A 25,427-nucleotide genomic window follows, 5' to 3' on the forward strand; every position below is an offset into this window, starting at 1 on the left:
GTGTCATATGAGGACTTGAACATTCTTTACCGAGGACTCAATGTACATAGACCACCATCTCACAAGAATGGTGATTTGTGGTTGTTGGCGTCCTCACCTGGCACCGTCGTGGCCGAATGTTGTAGGCACCGTAGACAATAGGGTTCATGCAGGAATTCGTGAAGGCAAACAGGTACAGAACTTTGGAAACTCGGAGATCCATGTCGTTTACAGATTTCCGATCCCATATGAACCTGAAAGATTTCAACATTAAATTACTTCAAATTAATTTTGAATAACCATCAACAAATTAGAATTGTTTTAGTAGTAAATACATCTTTTTTTTTAAAAAAAAATCATACCATTTATATAACTTGAAAAAATATACATTTTTATTCTAACAACTTACGTTTTGCCCATCAATTTCAATTAAAATTCTAATTCCAGAGAATTTGGTGTAAAATTTACAAGATGAGACATTTATATTTTGCACACATTTACGCAGTATTCTTAAAGATAAAAGAACAACCCTGTATATATACATTGATATGCAAAACTTACGGACGAAAGTAGTTTCGTTTGTTGTGCCATTCGCATGTGGTATAGATAGGTGAAACTTGAACCATACTTCAGAAGTAGTGCTACATATGAAAGAGGAGTCAACAGGAAGTAACGCGTGATTACAAGGACAATAACGTTACTTGTATACAGCAATAATAACTTAAACTGAAGTCATTCGGCTCATGACGGACATTTTGAAAAATTATAAAAGCAGCGAAATAGTCTTCAGAAGGGTGTGGGGTCACAACGGACAGCAATGTCTCCTCTGTAAGGTGCTGCAGTGTTGCTCACAAAAGTTGATAATGTATTGTGATAAGGAGCTAACTTCCTCCACCTGAACTATTGACAATTGCTGAATGGTTCTCGCTTCATATAGATGTACTGCAAAACGTCCTTTTTGACCATCCTAATTGTTCTTTATGGGATACAGGTCTAGAGAACGGGTAAACCACTCCATTCACCGAATATCTCCCGCCAATTGCGAATGCACCCGCAGACTAAGAGACACCAACGTGCGCTAATAAATGCGGCTCCGTAAATATCATCCATAAAGACAAAGCTGCGGACGATTGCATACCAGCAAATACGCAAGTAAGGAAAGAGTACAATATCACAATAGCGTTGACCGTTGAATACACCGCGTAAACAAATTTGAAGGTAGATATGCTGTTCCACAGAAGAACACCTGAAACAGTAAAACGATCGTATTGTTGTGTTGTTGAGTTCACTGCATGTAGCCACTTCCCGACAGATGAGTAAATCTGTTCACATCTGAGAATAGAACGCAACCCTACTTCTCATCGTTCCAGTTCTGAAGTTCTTGGCCCTATCACAAACACTGCCTCCAATGAGTGGTGTCAACAAACATAAGATAATGGTTGTCGGGAAAAGAGACCATTCAATGGAGTCGAGATGCTACAGTAGAGCACGAGTTCGGATTGTAGCAATTCTGTTAAATGTGTTTTCAATTACGCCCAGTGTCGTCACCAAAAGGGGAAGGGAGTGAGATCTTCCCCGAAAGTTTCCCTTCCTCAGTGCTTCTCACATATTATCTAATTTAATGTAAGTCAAGTAATAGAAAACTATCCTTCTTGGCTTGCCCCCAAATTATCCCTGCCCCTTCACTAGTTCCTTAAAAGTTAAAGCTTCCATTGTCATCGATTACAAACAAAGCCTGACAATGCCTGACAATGGTCGGTCGGGATGTTGCAATGTACCGGTCGTCCACTGCTGTATTTGACCACCATCTCTTTTACAACTGCCGTGGCCACCTACGCTGTCTCATTCGCAAAGCATTTTCTGTGGTTCGAAACGCTGCTCATGCACGTGAAATAATGGTTTGGGCGATATCAAATTCCTGAATCATACTCGTCACACTTCGTCCCTCTTCTACTTTCCCAATAATCCTTTCTATATTGTCTTCTAGCCAAATTGTGAGTAACTTTTCCATAATACATTTTAACAGCTCTCCGAGTGATACACAGTGTTTCATCCTTTTCATTCATTTGTTTCATTACGAGAGTTTGCTCATTCCGCGCTACGGTCACGTTGACGCCACGCCGTGCAACATCTTGCTCCAAGTGCACGCATAGAAGACCTCTGGCAACACACTGCTTGATTTTTGTTCATTGTCACCAATTACGCAATATTTTATTTATATATTCCTTAAGTTCTCCGCACTAGTGTGTATAGATGATGATTTATTTATCTTGAAACGCTCTTGTAATTTAAAAAAAATCGATGAAATGTTGAACCATGCAAATATAATGAGAGGGACATTATTTGACGTGTTCTTCAATATGACCAGGTTAACACTGTTGCCAATGCAACATTAAGTAATATTTTATCAAATAGTACTAAATTGTTATTACATAATTCTAATCTATATAATAAACGAAAACTTACAATATCATATTTATTATTCAATGTTAAAAACTAAGGAAGCTATAGTATCAGAAACATCCATGAAAATAGAAAAAAAAACATGGAGACTTCTAAAACAACAATAAGGGCAGTACGACATATCGTGGTAATACAAATATAAAATGTCAAATACCATGCCTATGGTATGACATGTTTTTGGCAAATAGGAACAATGTTTTCAGGAGTTGCAAATGTGACTTACTTGCAAATAAAATAAAATCTGTAATATCTGTAACATGTTAGGTAAGAATCACTATCACGTAGAAGATTTTCGATAAAGATCATTATGCCGTTTACTGCAATTTAACACCTCAGACCATTACAAAGAATTGAAGAACATATGTAGAGATTGTTATACTGCTTTAATTTACGTAATTGGGAGAAGTTGTTAAAATTCGTTTTGCTTTGGTTTGCTTCTATAACATTACAGTAATATTTTCTTGTAACTATAACATGTACTTGCAATTAGATAATAAGGAGCAATTTTTAAAATTTGATCAATGTTCATCATATCTCGGAACGGTTTGAGATATTAAATTTCTGTAAACACCATTATGATTTTTAAGCTTGTTGAAAACCATTTACGTAATTGGATTTGATACTTATCAAAACAAACCCTTTTGAACGAAGCCAAAACCATATTATCAATCATTTGTAACTTTATTTTATTATTTTACTCTTCTAGAAATACGTTATATGTTGGAAGTAGTATTCGACACTAATGTATTTCCCCTTTGTATTATCAAGGGGAGAAATGGAACAACACATTACCAACTCTGTGAACAACGTGGGAGCATATATCGCTATTCATGATGATCACACACTCTTATCAAGACCATTTTACTACTTCTGTAATGTAAAGGGAGGGGGCTCATAAGTAACAGTAGCTTCAGTGTAAGTTATTGATTCTGTATAGAAGTTCCATTTTTTGATCACGTATTTCCTCATGTTGTTTCCTGTATCATTCGTAGCACTACTTTCTATGTATGGTTCAACAATCAGCAATCTATGTCACTTGAAAGTTACGCAGCGTGTGAAAGTTACTTTCGGCCTTAAAAGTTGCACATCAGTGTAAAAATGAAATCGGCGTTGCCTCTTAACATCATAATGGAAGAATGACTTAACTGTTACATATTGTAGTTACTAGACAGCTCGAAATGCGTTTATATCATGTCCTTTGAATAAAATGCGTATCCTAATGGGTGAAGAAGGGAGATTCGAAATGCATGTTCAAAAGTAGAGTATGTCAGGAGCCCTTGATGCTAGGGAGATAGAACTTGGTGTCTAAAGTCCTCATTAAAAATACATGTTTAAGTGTTTTCGAAAATTTCACTCATCAGGGGCATGAAGGAGCAATTTTTATTAATTTTCTTCACATTAGGTGTCTCGTCGTCATGAGAAAGAAAACGAGCCACTTGAAATAAATTTTTAAGGGGTTTAGTTTGCAAAAAAACAACATTATATATTTACATTGTCCGTCCGGCCTGCCGGGAGTAAAACAATAAAGAATTTCCTTACCAATTATGACCAAATTTAGTGAAAAAGTATCGGGTCAAGGGTTAGAAACCGAGTTCTTTCCTGAAGCAGATATTCAGAACGGAAGTGGTAAAAGTCAACAATTTCTACCTTTAATATTGATCGCTACAGAGCAAAAATTATAAGAGAGCTGTGATTTTCTGCAATCGGTTAAATGACCCAAGAATATTTTACATCTCTATTCTTAACTCTATACTAAAATGAGAAGTAATGGAAATCCTCTGCAACTTCTGGTTTCAATATTGATTTACATTTAGAGTAAAAATGATAATAGAGAGTGAGAAACGGTGATTTTAGAATCCACTAGACGCTCTAAAATTATGTATTATCTTCTCTTTTAATCTACTTAAACCTGAAGTAAGTAAAATCAACCATTTCCGGTTTTAACGTTGATCATCTTGAATGGAAGGCGTAATAGATAGCAAGAAACAATTTTCTGTAATCACTTATGGTCCTGATGATATATTTCATATAGAAGTGGCAGAAATTAACTACTTCCAGTTTTAATATTACCGCTGAGGACGCCTGCATCCTCCGACACATTACTATAATTTAGGTCAAGTAACATCATATAAAACTATTCTTTTCGGTATACAAGAATTTCCTACTTTCGAAAATTTGTCTGTCCCTCCGCTTGACCTCCCCCAGGAAAGTAAAGCTGGCGTCATTGCTATTAAGAATCCTTCAGTGAGTTTCTATATCAATTTTTTTCTGAATTTAAAATATATTTACAAGTTAAGAAATTATTATTGCTATTTAATGATGCAGACTATACAACTTTGTTCACTAATATTCACTATTCTCGTAGAACTTATCTTATAGAACTTATCTTTATGTATCAAATGTTGTACATCCCAATCTGAAATCTACTAATATGAAGCGTGCCCACTAAACATCCTCATATACGAGGGACAATCCGAAAATAAGTTTGTTCATTTCTTTTTTCACAAAGAAGATGTAATGTAAACTGGAAAAATACATTGCCACAACAAAAGACGATTTTTCCTAAAGTCAGCACGAAGGAAGCGAGCGCACTGGAAAATGATGCATGGCCAGAGTGTCGAGGATTAGAGATAAGCAGCAGAGCCGTTATATGATCAAGTATAAGCAGCATTAGAAATAAGATTTGTGTGCTCGAGAACAGTCGAGTGCAAACAGGTACGGCAGAAAGAAGTGTGCTAGTAATATGGTCGCAAATGGAAGTGCGTGCTATCGTGCATTATGAATGGACGAGTGGAACTAGTTTTCAGATATTCACCGATGCCTGTAGAGCGTCTATGGAGAGGACGTCAAATAGTAGGGTGATAGTGTGCAATGATGTTCAATGAAGGAAAACTGAGTGTAGAAGATGGGACTCGCCTCCTCGTCCATGACTGCAACAAATGTGGAAAGACTACAGAAAATGGTGTTAGCCTACAGGAACTCAACTGTGACTTATATTGATCCACATTCTGTGTTGGACATGCTCAAGTCTGCGACATGATTCACGACTTGTTGGGATATCGGAAGGTGACGCCAAGATGAGTGTCCAGTGACTTAATGCATGTTCACAAGACTACACGAATGGCAACAAGCCTGGAATGTGACCGCGAGGGCAATGATTTGCTGCTCAGCATCATCTCAGCTTATGAGACTTGGTTGAAGAACTTGGTTCCATAGACAAAGTCCACATCAGTGACAAGAAAACATGCCAGCTCAGTCGTCACGAAAAACATTCAGTGTCGCAGTCTATAGGGAAGATTATGCTGACAGTGTTCTGGGACGCAAAGAGTGTCATTTCACATGATTTCGTCACTGCAGGGACCATCAATGCATCATGTTATTGTCGCACACTAAGCAAACTGAAGTCTACAATTCGATGTGAGGGACCAGGTTTTTGAGACGAAATGTTATGTTTTGGACGGTAATGTTAGATTCGACATAGAAGAAAGCACTGAAAAATATATTCGTCGTCTGGCTCCCGTCTCGCTAGGTTCCTCTAATTTCTTTAAATTAAACCTCTCCGTTTCGAGAAGTTGAATATTTCCTTTATTCACTGATAATCTCTCTCTTATTATCGCTGCTACTAAGTAGTGGTCAGTATCACACAGCTTCTCTAACGCATCAATTATGCCAGACTATCTTCTTCTGTCTACTATAACGTGATCAGTTTGATTATGTGTTTTTCCATCTGGTGAGGTCTAAGTGTATTTATAAACGTCGCGATCTGGGAATCTTGTACTTCTCACAGTTAGGATTTTGAATGTTGCATGAGTTTAACGTTGTTGTCATTACTATTATTATGCAGACTTTCATTCTCTATAATTGGTTTGAAAATATTCATCCTAGTTTCACATTGAAATACCCTAATACAATTTTCATATGATATCGCGGAAGTTGGTCAAATATCCGTTCTACTTCTTCGTGAAAGCTTTTGTATCGTCATCTTTTTCTTCTGTGGGAGTGTACATTTAAAACAATAATATCACGACAACGACCCTTAAAAGTAACACAAGAAAGTCTATCATTAACAAAGTGAACCTGTTTAATTGTAGACTGAATATAAAATCCGTGTTAAATGCCAGAATGGAAAAGTTCGGTTTAATGTAAAAATGTGGCCTATGTGCCTAACACTACGCAGTGTAAAATTGGCTATCTAGTATTCGCTGTAGAAGTAGTTTAAATAACCCCCAGAAGAATACGTGTGAATATATGTTCCATCAGTTCTGAAGTAACATCTGGGCTGTTAACTCAATATTTTCGTTTCGGCACTTACCACGGACTTTATATTCAGTCTTCAATTGGTGATATTATTCATTTACTAACGAAAAACCCTGTCTCTGGTTGGTGATTTTTATTTCATTCCCCGTAAAAGAATGTACAATTTCCGAACTTTACTGCTCCCTTTTCCTCCCATCTAACTTCCTGAACTCCTACTAGATCCATCCTGTATTTGTCTTACTCGTTACTGATTTTAACACACCTATCCTATGAAGACTTTTAATATTCCATATTTTATGCCTATTCCAAATCTTATGTCTATTTTACTTTGCCGAGGTCATGCCTATCAGTCGTGCTAGTTATCAGTCCTGGTCCGAAGTTTCTGTGAAAATTTCTGAACAAACACCCTTTTTACAAGATGAGGTTGGTAGCCTCATGCCAAACTCTCAAGCTGGAGGACCACCCCTTGTCATCGGTCCGCGACTGCTTATTCAATATATTCTGAGCAAACCTCTATATATACAGGCTTTCTCCTCGATCCGCAACCTGAGGACATGCCATGCCGTGGTGACAGGAGCTTACATTACATGGAACAAATTTTATCATTAAAAATATATATTATCCTTGGAAATATATTATCTGCTTAGTGAAAGCCTGATCCAAATACGACTATTGGTCCTCAAATTGATAACGTCCTTTTTTCTTTGACGTTGTTTGAAAAATATAATTATTCAAACGAAGACTGAACACACTGAAACATAAAAATGGGAGAGTGAAACATGAAATAATAAGAATCACATGTGGTGTCAATTATTTAAACAGCGTTAGGGTTCGATTGAGCTACTGAAGAAACAGTTGGTCTATGTTCAGTATTGTCACAACTCCGTTCACAAAGAGAAGGACTTTCAAACAGTCGGCTGAACGTCACACGATTAGGTCCTTTAGGATAAGGGAGACGGATGATTAAGGCAAGATAATGGCGATGAAAGAATTGGTGGAATGAGAATGTAGGAGGAAACGGAAGTACTTGGAGAAAACCCGCGGACACGATGTTGTCCATCACAAACTTACTTGACCAGGTATCGATCAAGGAACTCCACGCATCAGAAGTAAGCACTCAACCACTGAGCCACCGTGTCCCCCACACTTCTAGAATGAATAGAGGGCAAAGAGAAAAGATGGTATCTATTATTAGAGCGCTAAATTGATTCTATAAAACAAATATTGCTATCTTCAATTATTTTTGCTCTATGCAGATCAATTTTAAAGTTGGAAGTTGTAGTGCGTTTATACTACTTCCGGTTTTAGTCGAAACTTAGACATGGAAATGAAACATATTCTTGAGACTCATAATCGATTGCAGGCAACCGCTTCTCTGTAAATATTATCGCTCTTAGTTAATAGTGATCACAGTTAAAAGGGGGAGCATTGATTTTCTGTCACTTCCGGTTTCAGTAGAAAAAAATAGGTGGAGATAGGACATGCTGTTCAGACGCTTTGATTGCAGAAAACTGCTTCTCGCTTTCTGTTACTGTTTTCATTCTATAACGATTAAAGTAATAATCAGAAGTGGTTGATTTATATTACTTCTGGTTTCAATAGGGAGTTAAGAGAAAGATGATACATAATGTTAGGACGGTAAATCAATTTCACAAAACCGCTTCTCGCTACCTCTTAGCGTTTCTGCTTCATGTAGATTAATATTGAAATGAGAAGTAGTATTGGATTAGTACGATTTTTGGTTTTGGTAGAGACTTAAGAATGGTATGTTATGTGTTCTTGGCCCACTTAATTGATTGCAGAAAATCATTTTTATTTATTTATTACCGTTTTTGCTCTTATAGCGATAAATGTTAAAACCGGAAATGGCTAAAATCTACACTTCCGGTTTGAATATCGGTTCAAAAATTAACTTGATTCCTAACTTTTGATCCTCTATATCTTTACTAATTTTCGTGATGACAGTTCAAGTATTTCTGCATCTCATGGACGGACGGACGACGGAGTAAATACAGGGGTAAAATTAGAACTGAAAAGGTAAAAGGAAAAGGATGCACGACGTCACGCCGTCCCTTGTGCCTATCTTTGCCCATTGTAATTTTTTAGAAAGTGGAGGGATGCCATTGATATTTTTTGGAAAGCGGGAGAACGACATTCCTCTGAGTAAATATATAAATTAGTTTTGGTAAACGAAACTCATTATGAGTTATAAGAGGGGCAACGAAGCTGATGAGCACCTTGAGTGTACTATGCGTATGTCTTGTATCAATCAGTAAAGGAATTATAAGTGGATAAGAATGGTAATCAAAGTGAGAAGAAGGATAACACTGGCTTTGAACGCATATCGTAAAAACATTTTTTTGGTATAAGTCTATGAACATCGACATTAAAAAGAAATTTCTGGGAAACTTTGTGTGAAATGCCTTGACATATGAGTGTGAAACTTGGACATTAGCAAAACAAGAGAGACCTGGACTTGAGACAGAGAAAATGTCGTTTTGGAGAAGGATTATAATTAAGTGGGTCGACAGGAAGAGCAATAAAATGGTACTGTAAGAAATAGCTGAGGAAGGACAGCTACTTAAAGTATTACAGGTACCGTGCGAAAAGGAAAACTAGCTCGACCCTTATTTAGACATGATTTTTCCCCCCCACAAAACAGCTTCGAAGGCAAGGTCTTTTTTTTTAAAAAAGGAAACAAGCAGACAAGCGACAATATCCTTTAAAAGGATGTGGAGAACCATGAGGTGAGGCATATTTTCTACAGGTTAATCAAAAGGGCTGCCAAAGATAGGAAACTGTAGCAGCGAAGACAAGGCTTATTCTTTTGTACTGAGAGAGACGAACGATAATAATGACGATGAACTAACTCATGGAATCGATAATGGGCGGAAGTAACTAATAAAACCAAGACAGACCTATAATGTATTGAATAATGGGTTAATAATTGACTGAATAATGGAATTGAATTCATGATGGACTAATAATGTACCGGAAACTTTCACAAAAGTTACCATTAAACTGTTAAACATCCATGTATACTCAACTGTCATAGTTATCTACAATACTAGCCACTCTGCAAGAAAAGCAATAACACACATACACAGACACACACACACAAAATAATTGTCTCTCAAAGCTATGAATTGATTTTTTAAAGTAACTATACGTCCATTATCGATAGAACATTATAGTGATAATAGAAAAGTAAAAATAGTGAGACGTAAATTAGCTTTCCTTAATACACAGAAACGCTTTTCTCAATTTAAGTACAGTCCACTTTAACAATTAACGAATGCGTTAATAAGAAACAAACTTTACATCACATTTGATTATTTCATTCGGTTATAGATTGAAATAGATACTAGAAATCAAAATATCAAAAATATATACAGGCACGAACAACTTAAGGACAAAAATAAGTTTCCCATTTTGTGTCGTTCCCAAGTGACGTGGATTGGCTAAAGATGAACCATACATAGATAATAATGCTTCTGTATGATAATAAAACTGAACACGTGATTAGAAGAATAAGAAAAGCATATTTATAACTTAGCCTGAAAGCACTACCACCCATGATATCCCTTGGATATACATAAGGATTAAAATGAAACTAAAATCGGTTTGTGATTACCACGGACAGTTATGTATGTCTCCACCCTAGTACCATGATGCTCACAAGGTTGGATTTTGGACTTCCATTACTCTATCAAAGCTGCTGACAACTGCTGTATAGTCCTTGGTGCGTCTAGACATGCTGAAAGATGTCTTCCCATTGCATTCCAAACGTACTCAATAGGATTTAAGTCAGGAAAATGGGCAAGCCAATCTATTCGCCGAATTTAGTCATGTTTCAAGAGCTCAGCCATCTGCGCTGTTCAGTGCAGTCGTGCATTATCATCCATAAATGTTGGGGCTGGCTGCACATCTGAGAGGACACAGGAGCAAGAGGAGTACATTGCGACAACTATGTTGACAGGTAAGTGTACTGAGTTCAAAAATTGAGAAACGTATTTCCAAAATATGCTAAATCCAAAAATGTCCGATTTTAAATTGAATGGAAGAGTATTCTATGGAACCTCTTACGTTAAATTTTGTAATTATTTCTTGTCAAAACACGTTATTTTCTGTTGTAAATTCTGTTTGAAATATCACTTGCCATAGTGTTTCAATATAAAAAGCTATATTTTTCTGCCCTTTCTGAAGAATTCTATCAAACGGACTTCTCGTGTTTTGGAAATACTCTCCTCAATTGAGAGTGCGGTTTGTCCATGAAACATTATACTTCAAAACCAAGAATACTAGACCATCAAAGTGGTGATGTTGAACGATGTTCCTGAGTTTATTGCATGTACCCACCTCTCGCCAGGTAAGTATACATTCATAGTCACTACTCAGATTTAATCTGTTCTTATCGGAGAAGAGGACGCGACTCCACTACTCCTCGGCTTAGCCTTAATGTTTTTGTTACCACCGTCAACAGTCTCTTCGATGTGCAGCTGTCAACAGAATACAACGAAATGGCCGTGGGGTAAAAAGACCACACCATGCAATCGGCGTTCCATTTTAGAGCGTGAGATTGCGCAGCTTGCAGTCCTATTACATATGCTTGCAATTGCACTCGTTGTTTGAAGTAGATTTCTTCTTGTCTGTTTCACAATGTAGCTGTAGTCCTCTGCTGTAGTGACCGTGGTCAACCACCACCTCTACCTCACATGGCATTCCTAGTGGCTCGGAATGCTCATTATGCACGTGAAATGAGGATGTGGGAAGTACTAAACACCTGATCCACAGTCGTCACACTTCTTCCTTCTTTCAGATTCCAGACGATTCTTTCCCATGTGAAGTCACCCCAATCTTTTCGGGCCATTTGTTGGAAGTAATACCCCTCACCAGCTTTCGTTCTAGATTTGAATATTACTATCGTGTCTGTAATAAAACCGTTTTCTCCGCCAGCATGCATGATGATTACACGTTGTCAATTGGAAATAGGTGTGGGTAAACCTGTATTCTTATTGCTCCACGCATTTTATTTTGCGTGCGATGCATCCATGTAAATTATAGGGCGGTCCTTTCTTCTGTAATGATCTATAGCTCGTAAATAAGCCATTCTCTTTGAGTAAAATTCATCGATTTGTTTTGTTTTCAGCCTTAATCCAGATAAACACTACGGAACGGATTATTTTCGTAAAGAACAAGTGCTTCCATTAGAATTAATCTTTTCTCGAAGTACTCACAAAAGTGATTCTACAGAAGGTTAATCGTTAATTGTTCGACAAATAACGCATTTGTCAAAATCATTCAGTGAGATTTTTGTTTTTCATTGTGCTCGCTTCTTATTCGGAATAGAAAAGCTCTTTCCCATGATTTTGTTTTTTCCTCCGCTCACTCAAAACACATTTTAATGTACTTACTGGAACACCGAAGGCTTCAGATACCAGCTTTTCTACTTGTTTTACGTTAATTGGATTTCCACTGTCAGCTTCTCTCTTTATAAAATCATAAATATTAATCAAAATGTCTCTGCTTTGGCTGTGAATAACTTTCGATCTCCCAAGTTTTCTGCTCTTCTTACCTTCCATTATCATAAAATGGGAACAAATTAGCGCACAATACAAATAAAAGCAGCACAGAACTATTCGCAAAGAATACCACACTTTACTGAAAACAAGAACACTTCATCCAGTTCGATTCCTTCATGTGTCTCTGAAGACGTCCCCATCTGTGTCTTAAATTACCATACCGGGAGGGAGAGTACCAATAGAACCACTGTGTTTTACCAGCGAAAATGACAACCTTCCTTGCATCAGGGGGAGGGAGTTGACAGATGTGTAGGCAAGATTTTCTTAAGACTAGGACATGAGTCGTGGTTCCCCAGAATGAATATATTACAAATATAGGTCGTGTTATGTGATATAATTTTTACTTACTTTAACTTACCTTATGATCACCATGCACATTTTTAAAAAGAAGGAAAAAATAACAGAATAAGAAAACCTTTAACGTACACTTTCACATCTTATTCAATAAGTACGCTACTTTTTTTTTTCGGATCCTTCTAAATGAAGATGAGAAAAGGAAGGCTGCAGTTTGATTCAAGTGTGTTTGTCATTCCTTCCCAGATATGCATCAAATCAGCAAACTCTAATTCACAGTTGTGACAATTCCCAATAATATTAGAATTTCCTGTTTCTTTCAAGTGTGTTGATTGCGGATTTCAAAGTCATAGCTTATGGTATTCCTTGCCGTTGTACTTTATCCAATGATAGCTAATTGCCAGTAATGAAAACTTTCCGATTCATAAGAACATACTCCACTTATTCCTACATCGTTGTTTAGCCGTAAAATTTATTGGTAATTAATATTGTCTGAAAAAGGTTCCATGAAGTGAAAATCTAACGATTCTTTATTTCTACAGAAATGTTTCAAAAACTTCAATGTCTTCTTTCTTCAGAAGTTACCTTTGATCTTACAAAATCATATTAAGTTAGTTTAATACGCGTAAGATGAAGTTTCCTCATATCGTTACTACTTTTCTAGATTTAAATACTTACAACATATATAAATGAGTAGAGATAATATAAAATACCTACTGTAAATTTTTGACTACCAAAAATTCCAGTTTAAGTAACTCATGAAAACAAATAAAGATCTTTTTCTGTAAATAAACATATACTTATTCATATATTCATTCAGAAGGACAGGTAAAATGTAACTAATAAGCAAGCTGACTTGTGCAGTTATTCTTCCAATAAAATAATATAAGAAACGTAAAAGGCTGCGCTATTAGCGCTGCGCTCTAAAAGCAACAAGTAATTTTGTTTCAATTTACAAAATAGAAACCAGATTTCTTTTTTGTTATATATGTATTTGTTCTATCGAATAGTTATTATTTCTAATACTTTTTATACATAATAATGGTAGTTTTACAATGCAAAATATCTGCTCTGATATTGATTACACAAAATTCCAACATTCAAGTTATAATTCACGAGTGTTAAACACAATAAAATCAAAGCATTTCTGTTACAAAAATAATCTTGATAAGGAACTTTTCTGTAATTATTTCATTATCCTTACATAGGCAGGTCTATATGTGAAGAAATACTGGAATTTTTCTATTTTTGAAATAATTGATAAATTCTCAAAGGTTTCTTATTACATTTTAAATAATGGGATGGGATATTTGTAGTCTACGAACTCGATCTATATTTCCTGCAGTTTACACACACACACACACACACACACACACACACACACACACACACACACACACACACACACACACACACACACACACACACACACACACACACACACTCACACACACAGAGAGAGAGAGGGAGGGAGGGAGAGAGACAGATAGACAGAGAGAAATACTACGTTAATTTTTACCTGCCAACTCGAAATATTAGAAAATTTCGCTGTCCGAATGCTAATTGGAGAATTATAGTTTGTTGCTATCTAAATTTTTCTTTAGCAATTCAATTTTATAGCTCAATGTGCAGTCAAACATAGTAGAAAATTTTCCAACTAACATCAGTATACATAATATTCAAAATTATTCGGCTTATAAAAAGTTTTTCCACTTGTTTCCACATCGTAATGAACATTTTCTGATCCATGAAAATTCCTTTCACTTGTTTCTACACAGCAATAAAATCTTCCGATTCACAAAATGTTGCTTTACTTTTTGCTTCAAAACGATGAAAACTTCCCGACTCATAAAGAGTTTTTCAATTTTCCCATACACGACAGAAAATTTTTCGATTCATGAAAAATTGTTTCATTTGTTCCTACATAGTACTGGAAATTTTCTGAGCCATAAAAAATTTCAGATTCTTTAAACGATCTTTCACTTTTTTACATTTCTATACATGAATTCAATTAAGTTTATGGAAAGTGAGGAAATGTTACTTGATCACTGATATTTGTTTAGAAAGGAAAATTTTTCGAAAAAAATATAGCAGAAAATTTTCCATCTCACAACATTACTAATTGCATCTTTGTGCTGCCTCTTTCCAAATCTAAACTGTTCAACTTTCTTACTTTTTACTTCAAAGAATATATTATATTCGGAACTGAATTTTTGATGCGTTGAATGTGAATTAAGACTTATGGGAAAGAATTACATTACCTCATTCGAACAGAATCGGAACCATAAAATGTGTGTTTATACAGTATATGCTAATCTTATTTTAAAGGTCCCAGTACAGAGATCCTGGCCGCCGAGAAAGGCAGACAGATGGAATTCTGTTAGTAATATGAAAGGTTACTAGACAACAAGAGAAGTGTACCTAAGTGTGGATTGCATTGTGTTTACAATATTAGTACGACGCCAGTAAACGACTATTAACTGTCTTCAAACGTTGTCGTATACTGATTAAGCAAGAGATAGGATGATTTCCGTTGAATTGGCCGTTCATGTGTCACGTCTTGTCAGTTGTTTATTGGTGGTGTAAAGTTATTAATTTATTCTATTTTCTCAACAGAACAGGCATATGGACAGAGGGAATGGTTAGTGCTACTTTTAGACCAGTTATCAAACCAGTAAAATCTGGTTTCTTTGAGTTTAGTAAATCATTGTAAATGAACCAAATTGTATTTGGAATTCAAGATAAGTTATCATCATTGTGGTTAACTACAGATAATATTGAATATTCTGACAAGGGAGGGTCACGAAGTGGCTCCGCTGAGATCCGAAGGAGACAATTGTGTTTGCATTTGATATATTATAATAGACGAACCCCAAAGTTATACGTGACACCGGGCTGAATGTCGTGAGTTATAACATATTTTGTAATGTAAAAGTTACAAAGCTGGCAGAATAGGTCATTTGTTCAGAAACGGTTGAGTAAATGGAAACCTCGGCGAACACGTATCCCATCATTTTCAAGGACACACTTTTTGGGGTAAGAAACTTTGCCCCAGGTCTCTCGCAGGGTTCCAAAGAGGGTCCAACTCAAAATTTTCAAATGGCAAAAGCGGTTAAATAGTACATCGTTTGAAAGCTGTTTTAAAATGAAAGAAAATGGATCAAGTATTGACTCTCTACGACAACCCTGTGCAAAATGGCGGCGGGTCAAAATGTAAACAAAAACTTAACTGAAAAGTCCATGGTCACACCTATAAATCGGAAATGGTGAGACAAATGTGAGAAAAGGAAAGGGAATGTGGCATTATTTTCAAAGTACAACGATTTAAGTTAAAATGTCTTGCCCCAGAGCCCACACAGGGTCCCAGGTGGGGTCCAACTAAAAAGTTTCAAATGGCAAAAGGGTTAAGTAGCACATCGTTTGAAAGCTATTGTTAAATGAAAGAAGATGGAGTAAGTCTCAACTTTCTACGACAAACCTGTGCAAAATGGCATCGGGTCAAAATGTAAACAAAAACTTCATTGAAAAGTCCATGGTCACCCCTATAAATCGGAAACGGTGAGACAAATGTAAAAACAGGAAAGGAAATGTGGCATTATTTTCAAAGTACAATGATTTAAGTTAAAATGTCTTGTCCCAGAGCCCACACAGGGTCCCAGGTGGGGTCCAACTATAAAGTTTTAAATGGCAAAAGGGGTTAAGTAGCACACGGTTCGAAAGTTGTTGTTAAATGGAAGAAGATGGAGTAAATCTCAACTTTCTACGACAAACCTGTGCAAAATGACGGCGGATCAAAATGTAAACAAAAGCTTAATTGAACATCTATGGCCATCTTGAATCCAAGTTGGCCGATTGAAACGCATGTCTTTCATACCAGTACAAATTTAAATCTCTTTTTTTCTCTATTATGTATTTAGAAACAAAAGAAAACTTGAATTTCGATTCACTGCAACTATTATTTCATTCCGTAACAACACAACAACAGTTCCTAATGCAAGATCGTCACGGTTCTCTCGATATCATTTACGTGAATATAACGAATATGCGATGAACACACAACTCTGACTTCCTATTCATATTGCTAAACAATAGTTGAATACCTTCGGGTATTTTTTAAATTTTGTCATACGTAGTTCATACATAAAGGACTTGCTGCACTAGTCAGGTTTGGAGCTTTATTGTAAGGTATTCGTGATGGTTACATTTGTATGCTATTCGTTGATTTGATCGCCATATTTCAAGCAGAACCAAATATACATAAAAAATATTTACAAGATTTGCGAGCAATACCAAACCACGTGTCAATCATTTCAGTGCATTGAGCTGCGCAAACTTTGTTGGTTTGTCACATTATTCCAAAAATAGCATATTTATATACAAAATCATTTTTCACTCTGGCACCCATATTATATTCCAGATGATACTCTTTGACATATTGTGGATATCTGCTTCTAACCATAAATGTAAATATCACATTTCGCTTCTGCAACACCGGTGGTTTGAGCTGGACATGCGTTCGATACATAGTGCGGCATTTTGAACTCAAGATGTTGCGTTTTTGAACATTTTACATATTTTCGTCACATACTGATAAACATTCATGCCAAATTCGTTTTTCCTAGTTTCAGCAGTTTAGTATGCCTATCCTTTCGACAGGCCTATAGGTTTTAAGTGGCCATCTCGGATTCAAGGTGGCCATAGATTTTCAATTAAGCTTTTGTTTGCATTTTGACCCGCCGCCATTTTGCACAGGATTGTCGTAGAATGTTGAGACTTACTCCATCTTCTTCCATTTAACAACAGCTTTCAAACGATGTGCTACTGAAGCTCTCTTGCCATTTGAAACATTTTAGTTGGACCCCAACTGGGACCCTGTGATGGCCCTGGGACAAGACGTTTTAACTTAAATAGTTGTACTTTGAAAATAATGCCACATTTCCTTTCCTGTTTCACATTTGTCTAATCATTTCCGATTTATAGGGGTGACCATGGACTTTTCAATTAAGTTTCTGTTTACATTCTGAACTGCTCCATTTTGCACGGGGTTGTCATAAAGAGTCGAGACTTGCTCCATTTGCTTTCATTTTACAACAGCTTTCAAACGATGTGCTACTTAACCGCTTTTGCTATTTGAAAATTTTGAGTTGGACCCCGTTTGTGACCCTGCGAGAGACCTGGGGCAAAGTTTCTTACCCCAAAAAGTGTGTCCTTGAAAATGATGGGATATGTGTTTTCCAAGTTTTCCATTTAGCCAACCGTTTCCGAAAAAGATGACTCGAGTCAAACTATTCTCCCAGGTATTTTTGTAGCTTTTACATTACAAATATATTGTAACTCTCGATATTCTGCCCGATGGCACGTATAACTTTAGGATTCGTATAGTTATAACATATCAAATGTGCTTAGTTTTGAGTGTAATTATCTACAGTTATCTTTGTGAAGTAGATATATGTATACATATTTTTGGAGATGTATTGATTATAAAATTTACCATTTCAATAGAATTTTGTGGGTATATTATTATTTTCATTAATTGGAAGTTTTAAGAAATAATCAAATTGGGGTTTCATATTACAGATTTTATGTTAACCGAATTTTCTTACATCTGTATTGATTTTTTGAGGCTAATTACTGGAAAATTATTTAATACGATTGGAGTCTATTATTCGGTAATTACGCAATTATTATTGGCAAGGATACTTTGATCTTTAACGGTATTAAGTGTGGGGGTGTGCTTTGTAATTACGCCCTGCCGGACAGAGCCATAGCTAGATGAGACTGGGAAATGGCCAGTCCCAAACCCATGCTGAGAAAAGGAGAGGGGCCTTTCCTAACTTTCCTTGGTCGCATGCATTGTGGTGCCTGAGCATTGGGGAGGGGGAGATAGGTATATCCCATATGCTCCCGTGTCCCTTCTCATAGAGGCACGGTATGTGGTAGGATAACAACTCCTGCGCACTCCTCACGCATTAGGAATAATAAGTATTTCGAGATTAGCTAGACATTGGTAACGGTAGATTTAACATCAACTTAATATTAGTAGTAAATAGTCGGTAGTTATAAGTAAACTAGCAATGATAATTAATAATAACAATAATATAAGGAGCATAATTATAATTGCACTAGTTGTTAAAAGCACAATAGTGATTCGTTTGTTAGTAAAGTATATTGTGGTTAAATTATATTATAGTAGGATTTGAATAGAAAATAGTAAGTATTAGCCATATATCAATACCAAGTATTTTGTGGTTAGCTATGAAAGTACAATAGTTCAATAGATATTTCTTAATCTTCTGTGTATAGTTGAAGACGGCTAGGTAACAGTTATGTTTTCTTTTTACAGTAAGTATACTCAACAGCTATAGTATTCTTTATTTACTAATTTGTTTTTTCTTTATATCTTCTTACTAATCACATTTTAATTTAAGTTCATTAGATATATTATTACGAGTATTTTTAGTATTATTATTATGTTTGTAGGCTCAGTATTTTCTACATATTTTAAACTTACGTACACTTCGTATATTATTTATTTGAAGGATGTGGGGCAAGAACATTATAATCCACAATTTTGCAATTGCTGCGTTTTACAGCACCCGATAGAGAGCAACGCATACCGCTTATAATATATATAGGAACCACCATTTAAAATGTAACGATCAATTTATATTATACATATGTTTTTACGTTACATTTCAGCCCACAGTCCGTGTAAGTTTTAAGAAATGTCAAAACGATCCAATTACATTAAATCAGGCACGACAAATTATATTACTATTATCTTTATTCTAAAAACTTCATTAATTATACTTTTCTTTTTCGGTTGTCATAGCAACGTTTTTAAACAAGCAACTGTCTTCTGTTATGATAACTATAAATGCAGATTACACCTATAAAACCAACATATATTTTAACTATCAAAATTAAACCTTATTTCTTTCTATTTAGAATCAACAACATATATATTCTTTTTTCTTCTTCTTCTACAGGACAAATTGTGTATTTTTATGCACCGTTCCTAAAACCAAGATATAAAATAGAAGGAATTACAAAATAGATATACAATATCGTTGTATAAATGGCTCCTGTCGAGGAATTCTTAAATTGGTTACAATTTAAGAAAGAATCCTGGACCGTTACATAATTTAACATATAAGGTTACATTATTTTTCGAATAGCCCTCGTGCATATATAAATTACAATATATATATATATATATATATATATATATATATATATATATATATATATATATATATATATATCGGGTGTTGCAAAATAAGTGTTACAACTCTTGAGAGGTGACTCCTGACACTGAGACAAGAAAAAAAGTTCTCTTCAACTTTCGGCTATCGGACATAGTTTCAGATCTACAAGGTGCCGAAAGCGTGGGAAAACGACTTTCGGATGCCAATAGTTCGGAAACTATCCAACGTAAAGAGGGCGGGTAAAAAATTCACTGAAGAAGTCGTACCTGCTGTATTGAATTTTGCATGTTTCACAATCCTACCATGCACGCGCAAGGGATTCCCCAAAGGAACGTAGGGAGTCCCGAATAATCTGCCAAATGAAAATTGGTCTAAATGGATACGAATTGATAGGGTTTCTACCAGGTAACAATAATTCGTTTGTATTAAGTACATATCAGGAACAAATACAAAATGGCGGACACGTTCATGCCCGTTGTGTGTGGTTGCATAATCGCCAGGTACGGATGCTGGCCAACAGTGACGTTCTGAGTATTAAGTGTAACGAATTTGTACTCAAATGCTCTAGAAAGACATCTGGAGAGTCGGTAGAGCACAACAGATGAAGCAGGGTGATTCACATGTGAGGAAGCACGTAACGAAAAATGCCCAGAAATGCACTCATACTCAGTAAACGTGAGTTGAAAGCATCGGAAATGTAAGGAATAGCATCAAGAACATGAAAGCCATTGTCAATTCACCAATAATATTTCATCAATCCGATGCAATATGATCTGTATGGTAGCATACCAATTAGGATGCAACAACTGAGGCCAAGTTGAAATTGTGCAAGGGGACTCACGAAGAAACTGGGTAAACTCAAGGAATGTCAGTAGTGGTATCGCATGATTCTTATTGAAATATGGCCAATGTGTGTTGATATCGACATGTAGGTAATGGACAAATATCAACATGTCCCATTACTATTGGGACACCGTCCCACGTGCAAAAATTAGGAAAATAATGTTGTAAATTCTGCTATTACATCTGGCGCACTTTTTGGTAGAACCTAACTAAAACCTGATTGTATCAATGTCCCTCTTTGTTTGGGACATTGTCCCACAGTCGACAGATATGAAAAGATATCTCTTAATCCATGGTTCAAATTCTGATAGAGCGTTAAAATAACAAACTTGTATCATGTCCCACGTCTTCTGGGACATATGACGTACTCGAAATATAGGAAAATACCTCCAGAAATTCGTATCTTATACACAGTGCACATGCCAAGACAAAGACGAAAATGAACCAATTTGGCACATGTAACACTAATGCTGGTAAACCATACATATGGAAAATAAAACGACATGAGAAACGGGAAGAAACGTCTTAAGGTTGGTTTAAAGTGTTGGTCTTAAGGTTGGCGATATGTGCTACTACAGTCTTCGTATCTCTCGTGTATTTTTTAACTTTGACGAAAATTTACAATTTCCCTTACAAATTTCAGCCTAGAGACTTCAAATTTTTTAGAGATGGAACTCCATACCCTATCAAATACAACAGTCCGTGCCAACTTTTCATTTAGAATTTTCTTCATTGTTGAAATGGCTGGATTGTTGAAATTTATATCCAAACCTTTATAAATATAACTATTTCAACAATGAAGAAAATTCTAAATGAAAAATCGGCACAGACTGTTGTATTTGATAGGATAGTTAGTTCTTTTTCTAAAAAAATTTGAAGTCTCTAGGTTGAAATTTGTAAGAAAAATTGTAAATTTTCTTGAAAGGTAAAAAATACACGAGAAAGATACGAAGACTGTAGTGACACCTATTGGCAAAACTTGTCACTTTACACCAACCTTAAAGCTCTGATTGTTCACAACTGTGCAGTAGCAGTAACAAAATGAAACACACAAGCATATCGGAGGTTGTACAAGAGCGCTTGCCAAATAAAGTGGGTAATCCTCAAAATAGTGAATACAGAAAAAATGAGGCTCCGTCGAGGCCTGAGGGCTAGAGCGCTCTCTTTCGCTTGCGTGGTCGCGGTTTGCAATCCTACTGGGAGCCCACGGCCTCAGATTCAAGACCTGAGTAGTTATTTTCCTATTTCTCGTACGTGGGACGGTGTCCCAGCAGTAGTGGGACATGTTGACATTTGTCCATTACCTACATGTTGATATCAACACACATTGGCCATATTTCAATAAGAATCATGCGATACTACTACTGACATTCCTTGAGTTTACCCAGTTTCTTAGTGAGTCCCCTTGCACAATTTTAACTTGGCCTCAGTTGTTGCATCCTAATTGGTATGCTACCATGCAGATCATATTGCATCGGATTGATGTAATACTATTGGTGAATTGACAATGGCTTTCATGTTCTTGATGCTATTCCTTACATTTCCGATGCTTTCAACTCACGTTTACAGAGTATGAGTGCATCTCTGGGCATTTTTCGTTATGTGTTTCCACACATGTGAATCACCCTGCTTCATCTGTTGTGCTCTACCGACACTCCAGATGTCTTTCTAGAGCATTTGAGTACAAATTCGTTACACTTAATACTCAGAACGTCACTGTTGGCCAGCATCCGTACCTGACGATTATGCAACCACACACAACGGGCATGAACGTGTCCGCCATTTTGTATTTGTTCCTGATATGTACTTAATACAAACGAATTATTGTTACCTGGTAGAAACCCTATCAATTCGTATCCATTTAGACCAATTTTCATTTGGCAGATTATTCGGGACTCCCTACGTTCCTTTGGGGAATCCCTTGCGCGTTGATGGTAGGATTGCGAAACATGCAAAATTCAATACAGCAGGTACGACTTCTTCAGTGAATTTTTTACCCGCTCTCTTTACTTTGGATAGTTTCCGAACTATTGGCATCCGAAAGTCATTTTCCCACGCTTTCGGCACCTTGTAGATCTGAAACTATGTCCGATAGCCGAAAGTTGAAGAGAACTTTTTTTCTTGTCTCAGTGTCAGGAGTCACCTCCCAAGAGTTGTAACACTTATTTTGCAACACCCGATATATACCGGGTGAGGCATTTAAAACTGTTTTTTTGAATATCTGGAAAACTACAAATCGGATTTTGAAAAAGTTGTAATAAAAGTTGTTCGTCTCGAAGGGGGACATCTAATGATACCACACTCGACCCCCTCCCCCACCCCCGGGAGCGAAAGGGGGGGGGCAACTTTGAAATCTTAAATAGGAACCCCCATTTTTTATTCCATATTTTGATTCCCAGTGAAAAAATACGTAACTTTTGTATTTAACATTTTTTTTCGTTGCGTGATAGATGGCGCTGTAATCGACAAAAATCAAAATGGCTCAAACATTTGAAAAATGAGGCACTTAAAACTGTTTTTTTGAATATCTGGAAAACTACAAATCGGATTTTGAAAAAGTTGTAATAAAAGTTGTTCGTCTCCAAGGGGGACATGCAATGATACCACACTCGACCCCCTGCCCCCACCCCCGGGGGCGAGAGGGGTGGCAACTTTGAAATCTTAAATAGGAACCCCCATTTTTTATTCCATATTTTGATTCCCCGTGAAAAAATACGTAACTTTTGCATTGAACATTTTTTCGTTGGGTGATAGATGGCGCTGTAATCGACAAAAATCAAAATGGCTCACAAACATTTGAAAAATGAGGCATTTAAAACTGTTTCTTTTTTAATATCTGGAAAACTACAAATCTGATTTTAAAAAAGTTGTAATAAAAGTTTTTCGCCTCAAAGCGGGACATCCTGTGATACCACACTCGACCTCCTGCCCCCACCCCTCGGGGGCGGGAGGGGGGCAACTTTGAAATCTTAAATAGGAACCCCCATTTTTTATTGCATATTCTGATTCTATGTGAAAAAATACATAACTTTTGTATTGAACATTTTTTTCGTTGCGTGATAGATGGCGCTGTAATCGACAAAAATCAAAATGGCTTACAAACATTTGAAAAATGAGGCATTTAAAACTGTTTTTTTAAAATATCTGGGAAGCTAAAAATCGGATTTAAAAAAAATTAAAAAAATTTACTCATCTCGAAGGGGAACATTCAACAATATCACACTCGACCCCTGCCCAACCTCCCGGGGATGGGAGGGGGTCAACTTTGAAATATTACACGAGAACCTCCATTTTTTAATAAAGGTTTGGATTCTCTGGGAACAAATATGTAACATTTGTATTGAACATTTTTTTCGTTTCGTGATAGGTGGCGCTGTAATCGACGAAAATTTGTTACGAACAATTGAAAAATATCCAAGAAATACGCATCAGATTAAGAAAATTAAAGTAGATAGTTTTGATATCTTTGTAAATGCTATCAAATGACACCATAGTTGACTACCATAACGCTATCTCAGTTATTCTGAAAGGTGGTTATTCTAAAATCTTTAATGAGAAACTGTAATGTTTTAAGCAAAACACTTGATTCTCCAGAACATAATTCATTACTTTGCCCAAATTTTTGGTGTAATTTCTGTTACCGATGTAGGTGAAATTTACTTCAATTGGACTACGTGGACGTAGTATTTATTTGTTTGTTGCGTTTGGTTTGCTGATTCAATGTGAGTCCCCTTGCCTCTCACTAAGGAGGTGCTTGTTTCAGGTAAGTCCCCTTGAGTCTCATCATCGAGGTGTTTGTTTTAGTTGAGCCTCTTGCATCCTACCATTCGGGTGTTTGTTTTGGGGTTGTCTCTTTGCCTCTCACACATCTTCATTGTTTACTGAACAAACGAACAAACGTTCGAAATGGTCCCCCTTTTCTGCAATAGACTACACATTGCAAGTAGGGTTAGGCGCGAGTCAAGCTTAAACTCGACTCGAGTTGAATTCGAGTCGAGTCAAAGGTAATTTTCTCGAGTCGAGTTACAAGCCGAGTCACTGTTTTGAGCTCGAGTTTCGAGTCGAGTCGAGTTTGATAAATGGCTCTTTTTAGCTCGTTTTTAAATTATGGCCTGTTTAGGCTGGAAAGCGAAAGCCATGAGAAATGTAAGCAGTAATGTCGAATACTTTTAATATTTCTCACGACAGAGGTACATCTGGTGGGGGTACGTTTAGTATATGTCATCTCATCTCGAAAACGAGACAACAATAGATTTTTATAACGAGACAGCTTCAAATTTCGTGAGCACCAATATAAGTATATACTGTAGTTCTTACCGTCTAGGCTTAGACCTGCACGGTCGACTTTTTGAGTCCCAGAAGAAGCCCAATCCGTACAGTGATGTCAATAGGCTCGGCTGGTTCAACTGAGCGAACAGCTCGGTTGGGATGGAAAGCCATCGGCTCGGTTCAATTGAGCCGGCTTGGTTGGGACGAGCCAGCGACTCGTCACAATTGAACCGATGGCTCGAGCCAGTTCCATTCGGATCAGCCACCAACTCGACTCATGTGAGCCATCGGCTCGAGCCAGCTCCATTAAAAGCAGCCCATCGACTCGGTTCGACTCAGCTTAACTGAGCCTATGGCTGAGCCGGCTCGCTTGGGTAAACTGTTGGCTCACTTTTCTGTTTGGCTTGATAGTGAATAAGCTGTGAGCCGACCGCTTGAGCCGATGACAATCCTAAACACGGACCAAGCAGTTTTGAACATGTTTGACCGACGCCCTATAACTTTTATCAATTTTTGGCTTGCTCCTCCGGAA

At 36.7% G+C, this 25,427-nt stretch overlaps 1 protein-coding gene across 1 annotated transcript in view; it reads right to left on the reverse strand.

Moving 5' to 3' along the window:
- The window catches only part of LOC145679209 (adipokinetic hormone/corazonin-related peptide receptor variant I-like), a 426,835-nt gene that overhangs the window by 11,100 nt on the left and 390,308 nt on the right, over positions 1-25,427 (reverse strand). Inside the window, exon 6 of the mRNA XM_081749797.1 lies at positions 98-233. Within this exon, the coding sequence (XP_081605923.1) occupies positions 98-233 (136 nt within the window). The remainder of the gene's footprint in view (positions 1-97; positions 234-25,427) is intronic.

This window comes from Thermobia domestica, chromosome 2, assembly GCF_964235325.1.
Source record: "Thermobia domestica chromosome 2, izTheDome1.hap1.1, whole genome shotgun sequence".
NCBI classification, from domain to species: Eukaryota; Metazoa; Arthropoda; class Insecta; order Zygentoma; family Lepismatidae; genus Thermobia; species Thermobia domestica.